This window comes from Myotis daubentonii, chromosome 2 (genome assembly GCF_963259705.1).
Source record: "Myotis daubentonii chromosome 2, mMyoDau2.1, whole genome shotgun sequence".
Classification (NCBI taxonomy): domain Eukaryota; kingdom Metazoa; phylum Chordata; class Mammalia; order Chiroptera; family Vespertilionidae; genus Myotis; species Myotis daubentonii.
Window position 1 is genome coordinate 117,490,944 of NC_081841.1, and position 11,384 is coordinate 117,502,327.

The following is an 11,384-nucleotide window of genomic DNA, read 5'->3' on the forward strand; positions in this document are numbered from 1 at the left end:
GAAGCTGCAGGTTTACACTCCACAGGGAGCCACCAGTGGTCCATTCCTCACAGATCACTGGGGGATGGGATTGGACAGGGGGGAGTTAGATGCATGCCAGTAAATTTGGGGGGACTAGAGAAGGTGCTTGTCTGTCAGTCACACTTGGGAACAGATCACTGGAGGAATGGGCACGGCAACTGCAAGTGTGGGAAGACTTGGAAAACTTAATTCCCTGAGCAAAGAAGTTCATTCTTTTGATTTCTCTTGGGTTCTTGGGCTTTCTTGGTTGATTCCTGGCTTGTGGGGCTCTTGCTCCTGTTTCCTGGCATTCTCCTGTGTGGCCCATGGCCATGAGGACTCCCACACACAATGGACTAATGGACTGTAACTAGCCTGATGCTGAACTGACCCAGCTGCAACATGGGACAGAAACTCTGGACATTGGCTTTGATTTTAGCTCTACTGAATCCTTAGTTACACTTCTATAACTGGACTAAGAGAAATGGGGCCCTGGAAACCCAGGTATGTACTTCCACGCAAATAAAAATCACTCATCCTCCCATGTGAGTCTCAGAAAATTCTCTTCTCAAATAAAAATCACTCATCCTCCCATGTGAGTCTCAGAAAATTCTCTTTCTCAGGATATCATAAGAACTCCACTCCCAGTGGGGAAAGGGATACCCCACTTCTACTGATAAAAGACTGCAAAGTAATAATCCCATCTCCCCTCCATTGAACAAGGAAGACTACCCAGGGAGGGGTCTTCCAACTCCTTCACACTAGCTTCTGCAGAGTCTCCCAGCCTTACACAATGACAGCTTCAGTGCCAAGCTGAAGTAGGAAGGGACACTGGAAAAATAGGAGAGAAACTCAAACCAAGAAGATAGCACTTCTGACCACCAGCAAACAGAGCTGCCAGGAGAAACTTGTAAAGTCCCACATACCATGCAAGAAATGCTTAAACAAACAGCATCTCTCTCTACTCCAATGGCTGGTTCTGCACCCCAGACATGTGGATTGTACTAAGCTATATATTTTTATTGAATCATTGTACCAACACTTTGGGGGGTAGGTGTCATTACCTCCAATTGACATTACCTAGCAAAAGTAGCCTGGTTTATACATGGTGCTCGTTATATATTCACTAGATAATCGACTAAATGAAAAAGAAACCAAATTTAGAGAAAATTAAACTAGTCAAATTGACCCAGTTCACAAATGCTAGACTAAAAATTCAGCCTCAAATTGAGCTCACAGCAAAGTCAGAGTTCTTCAGGGGCCCACACAGCAACATCTCCAAGCACAAAAGGGACCCAGGAGGTACCAGGTCATCCAACACCTCCTGCCAGTCCCCAGCCACTGAGATCCAGCTCTTCTCTGTTCTCAATATACTCATGCACCCAATGGCTCTCAAGGATCTCTGCAACACCTTTCTTTTCCTCAACAAAACCCACTAGGATCGGGGTCCTAACTGGGTTCCATAGACAGGTTTCAGAATGGCCTTTTTAAAGTGAAGGTATAAGAAAAAAAAAAAGGAAATATAAGAAAGAAAAAAAAAGTGAAAGTAGCTAGAGAAAAGGACAAAGGGATACATTTGCTTTTCATTTTTCTCTTCATAAAATCTCTTAAAATTCTATAGATTTTTCCTGGTTAAAAAAACCATATCTCCTTTCAAATTTTATCATCTTATTCTTTTCAAAGAGAACCACTGCACAAGTCTAAAGGGAAAGAGGATGTGATTTGCCTTCAAACCCCCAAATCTGGCACAATGCTTAGACCCTTGTAGGTGCTCAATAAAGGTTGACGTAATGTTGAATGCCCCCCAAAATGAAGGTTTAGAGCAAAATAAGGTAGACCTTTCCCCTCAGGCACTTTCTGACCACCCTATGTCTTCTCAAGGGAAAAGAGTGGGTAACTCTTCTTAAAAAATATATTTTTACTGATTATTTTAGAGAGGAAAGGAGTGGGGGAGAGGGAGAGAAAGATATAGCAATGTAAGAGTGGAACATTGATCAGCTGCCTTCTACATGCCCCCTACTAGGAATCAAGTCCACAACGTGGGCATGTGCCCTGACAGGGAATTGAACCAGCAACCTTGGCTGTACAGGATGACACCTAAGAAACTGAGTCACACCAGCCAACACAGAATTGGTGACACTTACAAGGAATCTGTCTTTCTAGCACATGATCTACCTTCCTTCTTGTACTGTAGGACACAGAGCATACTGTTCTGAAAGTGTAAATGTAAAACTCATTTGCCCATAATTTTGACACAATCAGGGAATATTTTTAAAGAATTGAATTTTAAGTAATATTAAGTAATTACTAATGTTGTTAGATATGATAATAGCATTGTGATTATATTTAAAAATGTCATTTCCTTATAGGTACACATAGAAGAATTTAGGGCTGAAATGACAAGCAATCAGAAATTTGTTTTAAAATCTTACAGGCACCAAAAAAGGGGGGCGGGGGGGGGGGGGCTGACTGAGGAGATAAGCAAAGCATGTGTGGCAAAATGATAATAATTGCTGAATCTGGAAGATTTCATAGTACAGTATGTCCTCCTCACTTAACATCATCAATAGGATTTGTGACTTGAAGCAAAATCCTATATAATAAAGAGCTAATATGCAAATGGTGGCCATGCCCTCACACTGTAATGGCTCAGACATTCAACACTGGGGAGAGAGGAATGGGGACCAGCCAGGCACAAATGAGCTCACAAGAGAGGAATGGGAACCAGCCAGGCTGTGGCCTGGGAGAGGGATAAGCTGCCCACCCCGCGGTCCCAGTGCCAGAGGCTGCACCTGTGCCTGCAGCCCAGGAGAGGGACAAGCCACCCACCCCGCGGACCTGGGCACCAGCGGCTGGGGCTGTGGCCCGGGACAGGGACAATCCGCATGCCTCACGGTCCCCACGGTCCCAGGTGCCAGTGGCTGCACCTGCGGCCAGGGAGAGGGACAAGCTGCCAGCTCCATGGGCCCGGGAGCCTGCAGCTGCGGCCTGGGCAAAGCTGCCGGCCCACAGTCCCCTGCGGCTGTGACCAGCCTGGACGAAGCCAGCCCAGGTCCTGGGTGCCTGCGGCCAGCCAGAGGGAGGGAAGCCCGGGTCCCGGGTGCCTGCGACCGGCTGGAGGAGGGAATCCTGGGTCCTGGGTGCGGGCCAAGGCAGAGGCGGTTAGGGGCGATCAGGCCAGCAGGGGAGCAGTTAGGAGTGATCAGGCAGGCAGGCAGAGGTGGTTAGGGGTGATCAGGCAGGCAGGCAGAGGTGGTTAGGGGTGATCAGGCAGGCAGGCAGAAGGGTTAAGGGCGATCAGGTAGGCAGGCAGGTAAGCGGTTAGGAGCCAGCAGTCCCAAATTGTGAGAGGCAGTTGGACATCCCCTGAGGGGTCCCGGATTGGAGAGGGTACAGGCCGGGCTGAGGGGACCCCCCCCCCCCCCCCGGGACGAATTTCGTGGACTGGGCCTCTAGTGATATATAATGAAACCAATTTTACCAAAACTAATTAATATTAACAAAAGTTAAGTTCCTACAGTACCTCATCAACCTTATGACAAAATGACACTATTCAAGAAAATGCTAGCCCTGGCTGGTTTGGCTTAGTGGATAGAGCATCGGCCTGTGGACTGAAGGGTCCCAGGTTTGATTCCAGTCAAGGGCACATGCCTGGGTTGCAGGCTCAACCCCCAGCAGAGGGCATGCAGGAGGCAGCCAACCAATGATTTTTCTCTCATCATTGATGTTTCTCTCGCTCCCTCTCCCTTCCTCTCTGAAATAAATTAAAAAAAATAAAGAAAAAGAAAAAAGAAACTGCTGTATTTTGTTTTTTGGATTTCTGAAAACTTACATATTTTTAAAAATGAAATAAAAAGTTCATCTGTGCTGATGTCTGCAATACAGTTTTAGTGGTCTTATGTGGCCATATTCTAAATAATCACAAGATTTTCTCTCTTAGACATAAGAATCCTCAATTCCTGTTACTTAGAACAGGAAGGTTTCAGACCAATTTAGCAACATCCTTGAGAATCCCTCATCTGTAACTATATAGTGAGTAATCATCATCTCCGATCCCCAGGTGAATGGTGAATGAAGAGAGAACCAGGCACTCAGCAACATAAAAAGTGAAGATACACAACTATTAAAAAAAAAAAATGCCACACTAATAATGCAAGATGTTCATAATAAGGAAACTGTGGGGAGGGACTTTTCTATACTTTCTGCTCAATTTTTCTATAAACCTGAAACTGTTACAAAAATAAAGTCTATTCTTTTAAGTGAAGGTATAAGAACAAGAAATATAAGAAAGAAAAAAAAGTGAAAGTACCTAGAGAAAAGAACAAAGGGATATATTTTTTTTTCATTTTTCTCTTCATTCTCCAATCTGTATTCTGATTTTTTTTCTACAGTACTTGATTTTGTTTTTTAACTAGTCCTGGGTATTAGGCCATATCCTCTAATTAAAGTTCATATTGTGTCAGTGATAAAATGTGTGGTTTAAGATTAATTTGAAACTAAGGGACTACTTAGGTGTTCCTTTTTCTTTGCTTTTTACCTAGAATTGGCTTGGTATGTTTTAAACCACCAGTCGCCAACCTTTCGGATCTCATGGACTACCAGTGGTCCGCGGACCAACGGTTGGCAACTGCCATTTTAAACAGCATTACAACCATAGTCCATTTCACTGTCTCCTCCAATCACTTCCATATTTGAGATAACTTACTATATGTCAGTCACTGTACAAAGAACTCTATATCATCTAGATATATAAAAGCCTAAGTGACTGAACGACTGGTAGCTATGACGCGCATTGACCACCAGAGGGCAGACGCTCAACCAGGAGCTGCCCCCTGGTGGTCAGTGCACTCCCACAGCAGGAGTGCCGCTCAGCTGACTGACAGGCACCAGATGCCGGGCTCACAGCTGGCAAACGCATCTGCGAACGAGCCTCTCCGCCTCCACGGCAGCACTACTGAGTGGAGGCAGCAGCAGGCACAGCAGGGCTGGGATGAGCGGGAGCAGTGCGGTGCCCAGCCCAGCTGCCTGCAGCTTCACATACTACTACATCACTTGGGGGATGTTGGACTGCCGTTTTCGGCCCAATCCTGGTCAGGGCACATGCCTAATCAGGCCAAAACCAGCAGTCCGACATCCTTCAAGGGGTCTTGGATTGTGAGTGGGCGCAGGCCAGGCTGAGGGACTCCACTGGTGCACCAATCCGGGCACCAGGCCTCTAGTTTGTCATAAAAAGTACCCTACATATATTCACACAAAAACACTGCATAGTAAGTAACACACCAGTTACATATATTAGGAAACTGAAGCTTAGAAAGCTTAGTATTTTGCCTTAGGTCAAACAGCCAGTAAACGGTACAGGCAGGATTTAACTCAAATGCTAATACTCTTAAATTCTATGATATCAGAAAAATCACTCAGAGATATCTCAGGATGCCAGAATCAATATAATAATTATAAATGATGGCAATTATTCTTTATACTTATGTCATTAGTTTGCAGTGCTTTTATCAATATATTATCATTCTATGCTTCCAGCTTGGGTACTTTTAGCTCTGGGACACTGGTCAAGTCACTTAACTTCTTTGAATTTTAGCTGTTCCATATGCAAAATGATTACAATAACATAGCTAACAAGAGCTAGAACTCTGGCACCAGGCTGCTCTGGGTTCCATATTCTGCCACTTACCAGCTGTGTGCCCTTGGGCAAGTCGCTTAACCTCTCTGTGACTCAGTTCCTCCATCTGTAAAGTGGGAATAATAATAGTACTTACCTCATGGAGTTGCTATGAAAATTATATGGATTAATGATATAGTTGTGAAGTACTTAATGCCTGGAACAAAGTACTATTTTTTTAAAATAAGTACTTAACTTAAAATGCATCAAAGGGTTACTGTGAAAGCATTATACAAATGTAAAATATTATCATTATTACATACAGAAATTGTGAACTTAGAAGGCAGAGTGGCTCAGGGGAAAGTCAGGGTGACAGATATAACTACCTGGCTGAGAGTCCTGGCATGGTAGTATATTAGGTGTTCGACATTTTAAAAAAGTTCTTCAAAAAAAGATAAAAATTATGGACAACAAATACATATCTATCAACAAGTGAATCTAAAAATCAAGTGAATAAAAATCTGATGAACAGAATAAACTGGTGCATATAATAAAATCAGGGGCATAGAAAGGGAGTGGACTGACAATTCTCGGGGGTGAGGGGGTGTGGGGATTGTGGGAAGAGATTGGACAAAAATCATACACCTTTGGATGAGGACAGTGGGGGGGGTGGGGGGGGCAGAGGGTGGGGTGGGAACCGGGTGGAGGGGAGCTATGGGGGGAAAAAAAGAGGAACAACTGTAATAATCTGAACAATAAAGATTTAAAAGAAAAAAAAACTTGATTTGTAACTTCAGCTTCCTTACTAACACCAGTCATGCCTACTTCCAAGGTTGAGAATTAGATATCACTTAAGTACCTGGCACAAATTAGGGACTCTGCGCCAGTTTTCTTCTCCCAAACCCTCCCCCCACCTCCTGACCTAACAGCTACCTATTACATGCAGGCCCACAAGCCAATGGGAACAAAGTGAAAAGGCCCCATAAAAACCACATTCATCTCTGGCCTGTTCCCTTACAGGTGCAGCTCCGGAGGGGAGTCTAGCACGAGTCTTCAAATGCAGTTGAAAATCATAAAAGGTTCTCATCATGGAAATCAAAGAGGAAGTGCATGAACCATACCCTGGCCAGAAAAACGGGAAGGCAGAAAAGGCCGGGTAATTTGGGGGGCGAAGAGCAGCAAGAGGCCATGACACAATCTTGGTGCACGTTTTGGGTCTTTTGTTTATGCTCTAGCGGAGTAACTTTTCTCCCCGAGCAAGACCGCCAAATCGCCTCGAGTCAGGGGGAGGCAGTGCGTGCAAGAAACACTGGTGCTTAAGGCAAGAACGAAAAGCACTTGAAGTCAGTTGCCCAGGCACGGCCATTTCCCAGGAGGTCAGGAAGGCTGGAGCGGCTGGACCCGCGGCCTCCCATCCCGCAGCTCCCAGCCTCACCACAAGTCCTGCGGACCGGCTCACCTGCGCGGGGCCCACAGCGTAACTCTTTCCAGGGCAGCGGCCCCGGAACCCTGCGGCCGCGCACGCCACCCGCTGCCAGGGCCCAGGCGCCGCACGGACCGCGGCAAACAAACCAGGAACAGCCATCGGGCCACCACTTGCGCGCACTACGCCTGTGCCGTGCAGCCAATCAGCGGCCGGAGGCGCCCGAGGCCTCTCGGGATTTGTAGTTCCGCATGGGTGTCCCGGCAGCAAGCTGGGCTGCGAGCAGGCGCAAGGTCCTGCTCTTCCTAAACAAGACATGATGTTACAAGCTGGTGTTCACGGTTGGCATGGCATTCATACCTGCAGTTTTCCTGGATCATAGGTTTCAGGCCAAAGTCCCAGCTTCCTGAACCCTTGATGACGTCCGGGGAGGGAACTAAACCTTGACTGCGAAGAGGATTTGGGAGAGCAAACCTTTCTTTTGATGTTTCAAGTCCCCAGTCAATCAAGGAGTGCTTGTTGGGTGCCAGTTGTTCATTCTTGAGTTTGTAAATATTAGCTATATTCTTCCTTTCTGCTGGGCTCTGTGCTGTTTCCTGGGGAAACTATATACTGCATAAGTAATCCCTCCAAACTCACATTTTGTAGGGTGGTTGAGACAAGATCCTGAGATGGTAACTGTCTTGAGAGGGGTTGGGTAACTAAGCACAACTGTGTGTTCCCACCACTTTAAATGTGTAGGATGCCCCCTTCCAGACCCCTTGATCTGTCCTTGTATATAGTTATACTAAGAATAGATGAGCCTAAAATATATCTAACTTTAGGAGGAGGACTAAAGGTGGGGATGCTGCTAACTCAGGGGTTAGCAATAAATACCCTTTGGTCCTCAGCTTTGAAGGCTAATATATATACTAGAGGCCCAGTGCACAAAAATTTGTGCACTCGGGGGGGATAGGGGGTCCCTCAGCCAGGCCTGTGCCCTCTCGCAGTCTGGGACCCCTCGGGAGATAACGACCAGCTGGCTTAGGCCTGCTCCCGGGTGGCAGAGAGCAGGCCCAATCCCTAGGTGCAGCCCCTGGTCGGGCTCAGAGCAGGGCCAATTGGGGAGTTGGGGCGCCGCCCCCTGTCATGCACAGAGTAGGGAGGATCGGGAGGTTGCGATGCCACCCCTAGTCACGCTCAGGGTAGGGCTGATTGGGGGATTGGGGCACCACCCACTGTCACACTCAAGGCAGGGTCGATGGGGAAGTTGTGGCGCCACCCCCTGTCACGCACAGAGCAGGGCCAATCAGGGGGTTGGGGCGCTGCCTCCTGTCACTCACAGAGCAGGGCCCATCAGGGGGTTGGGGTGCCGCACCCTGTCACACACAGAGCCGCAGGGAAATCAGGGGGTTGGGGAGCTCCCCCCTATCAGGCACAGAGCAGAGCTCATCAGGGGGTTGGGGTGCCTTCCCCCGTCATGAACAGAGCAGGGCGGATAGGGAGGTTGTGGCCCCACCCCCTGTCACACACAGAGCCGCAGGGTGATCAGGGGGTTTGGGCGCTGCCCCCTGTCATGCTGATCCCGGTGCCGGGAGGCCTCGCAGCTCCGCTGATCCCGGTGCTGGGAGGCATATTACCCTTTTACTATATAGGATAGAGGCCTGGTGCACGGGTGGGGGCCAGCTGGTTTGCCCTGAAGGGTGTCCTGGATCAGGGTGGGGGTCCCCACTGGGGTGCCTGGCCAGCCTGGATGAAGGGATGATGGCTGTTTGCAGCTGGTCACACACCCTTCAGGGTGGGGGTCCCCACTAGGGTGCCTGGCCAGTCTGGGTGAGGGGCTGAGGGCTGTTTTCAGGCTCGCGGGTGACTGAAGCTCCCAACCGCTCCTTTTTTTCTTTTTTTTCTTTTTTATTCTGGGCCAGCTTTAGCTCTGAGGCTTGGTTCCAGCTCTTAGGCCTCGGCTGCTGAAAGCAGGTATCTGGTTTGTTTGGGTTCTATAATCGAAACACTGTTTCAACTCCAGCTCTGAGATCCCGGCTGGCTGAAAGCAGGTGTCTGGGGTTTTGTTTAGCTTCTATATTTGTAACAATGTTTCAAACTGCAAGTTCAGAGGCCGGCAGCGGCAGGCGGGTAACGTTGGAGTCCTCCGTCACTGAAGCAAGCAAGCCTCCTGTTCGCTTCAAGCTGCCTGGTTGCCGGCCGCCATCTTGGCTTGCAGTTAATTTGCATATCGCCCTGATTAGCCAATGGGAAGGGTAGCGGAGGTACAGCTAATTACCATGTTTCTCTTTTATTAGATAGGATATTTAAGATCTACTCTTTTAGCAACTTTCAAATAAACAATCTACTATTAACTATAGTTGCCATGCTGTACTTTAAGTTCACAGTACTTACTTTATAGCTGGAAGTTTGTACTTTTTGACCTCCTTTAACCATTTCACTTATACCCATCTCAGCCTCTGGTAATCACCAATCTGTTCTTATTCTCTGTATCTATGAGCTTGGTTGGGTCTGAGGGGGGTGAGGGGACTTGTTTTTGTGTTTGTTTTTTATTCCACATATAAGAGAGTTCATAGGATATTTGTCTTTCTGTGTCTTATTTCCCCTAGCACAGCAATTTTCAACCAGTGAAACTCAAGAATTTTAAAATATACATCTGACTATTTAGTCAGGGGCATTAACCTCTTTTCCTTTTGATTGTCAAATAAAAAAATGACAACAGCCAACACAAAAATAGTGGTCCAGAGGGAATGAATCAAAATTATACCTATTTTTCTTGTCACATTAGCAAAAAATATAATATATTTTTTGGTGTGCCACAGATTTTTAGTAATTAATTTATGTGTGCCATGAGATTAAAAAAGGCCCTCAAGGCCCATCATGTTGCAAATGGCAGGATTTCATTATTTTTTATTGCTGAATAATATTACATGAGATTATATATATATATATATATATATATATATATATACTTACCACATTTTATTTATCCACATATCCATGCATTGGCACTTAAATTGTTTCCATATTTTGGCTATTGTAAATAATATTGCAATTAGTATGGGAGTGCATATATACTATATAGTATGTTCTTTTTCTTCAGATAAATGCCCAGAAGTGGAATTGTTGGATCATATGGCAGTTCTATTTTTAATTTTTTGAAGAACCTTCATACTATTGTCCATAGTGGCAGCACCATATTCCCACCAACAGTGCCCAAAGGTGCCCTTTTTTCTCCACGTGTTCACTAACACTTGTTATTTTTTTCAATGCTTTCCTCTTTTAAAATATGTTTTTATTTATTTCAGATAGAGGAAGGGAAAGGGAGAGATAGAAACATCAATGATGAGAGAGAATCATTGATTGGCTGCCTCCTGCCTGCCCTCTGCTGGAGAACAAGCTGACAACCTGGGCATATACCTTAACTAGGAATTACACCATGACATTCTGATTCATGGGTCAACACTCAACCACTGAGCAACACCAGCCAAGCTGTCTTTCTCTTTTTAGTGTTTGCAAATGTATTTCTTAGAGGCTATACTATTTGGAATATATTTCACTGTTTACAGGAATACACAGGTTACCATAGTATGTGGAATACAGGTACCTTCTGTGAAATATTGTACTATTATGCCATTTAATGGGAAAAGAAGCATAGTGGGACACTCGTTACATAGTAAGGAGGAGTTTCTTTGTGTGTTTTTTTAAGTAATGATGATCTGTGCTGAAAACAATTGGTCAAAATCCCACTTGGTACAAATTAATTGTAAGTGATCAAATATTTCACTACAGATTTTACACAATATACAGTTCACTGATACAGTAACAATAGACTGTTCTAGACACAGTATGCTAGTAACATTTACAATACATTGATTATATGTTGTAATATGGTTAACAATTTGAAAGAATACCCAGGTGAACCTAATATGTGGAATGGTGTTACCCTCTGTGAGATACTATAATACAATGCCATTTACTTGGGGAGTATGTTTGTTGGAACATTCATTACATAATTAGTACATGTATCCTTTACTAATTATAGCCTGTGTTAGAAAGAGTTTTCCAAAATCCAACTGGCTAGGAATTCATTCTAAGAGTTTTCAAACACTTTACTATAGGTTTCATACAATGCGCAGCTTATTAAATCACTAAAAGTAGACTGACTTAGACAGTGTATTCCAGTAGTGTTTACAAATGTATTGATTAAATGTTATACTAGTACATTACCTATTGGGAATATGTTTCACTCTTTGAAGGAATATACTATTGATCCTAATGTGTAGAATGCTGGTATCTCTTGTTAGATATTACATTATAAGGCCATTTCCCAGAGCATGTTGGAAAATGTATTACACAGTTTGT

At 45.2% G+C, this 11,384-nt stretch overlaps 1 protein-coding gene across 14 annotated transcripts in view; it reads right to left on the reverse strand.

Annotated features, from left to right (window-relative positions):
• HDHD5 (haloacid dehalogenase like hydrolase domain containing 5) overlaps nt 1–7,214 on the reverse strand; it is a 331,796-nt gene extending 324,582 nt beyond the window's left edge. For 13 of the 14 annotated variants that reach the window (XM_059684411.1, XM_059684410.1, XM_059684413.1 and 10 more), the window contains exon 1: nt 7,074–7,214. In XM_059684411.1, coding sequence (XP_059540394.1) covers nt 7,074–7,199 — 126 coding nt within the window. In that variant the 5' untranslated portion in view covers nt 7,200–7,214. Of the gene's footprint in view, nt 1–7,049 lie in introns of all 14 variants that reach the window. The other variant, XM_059684404.1, reaches the window with a different exon arrangement.
• Nucleotides 7,215–11,384: the final 4,170 nt, after the last annotated feature.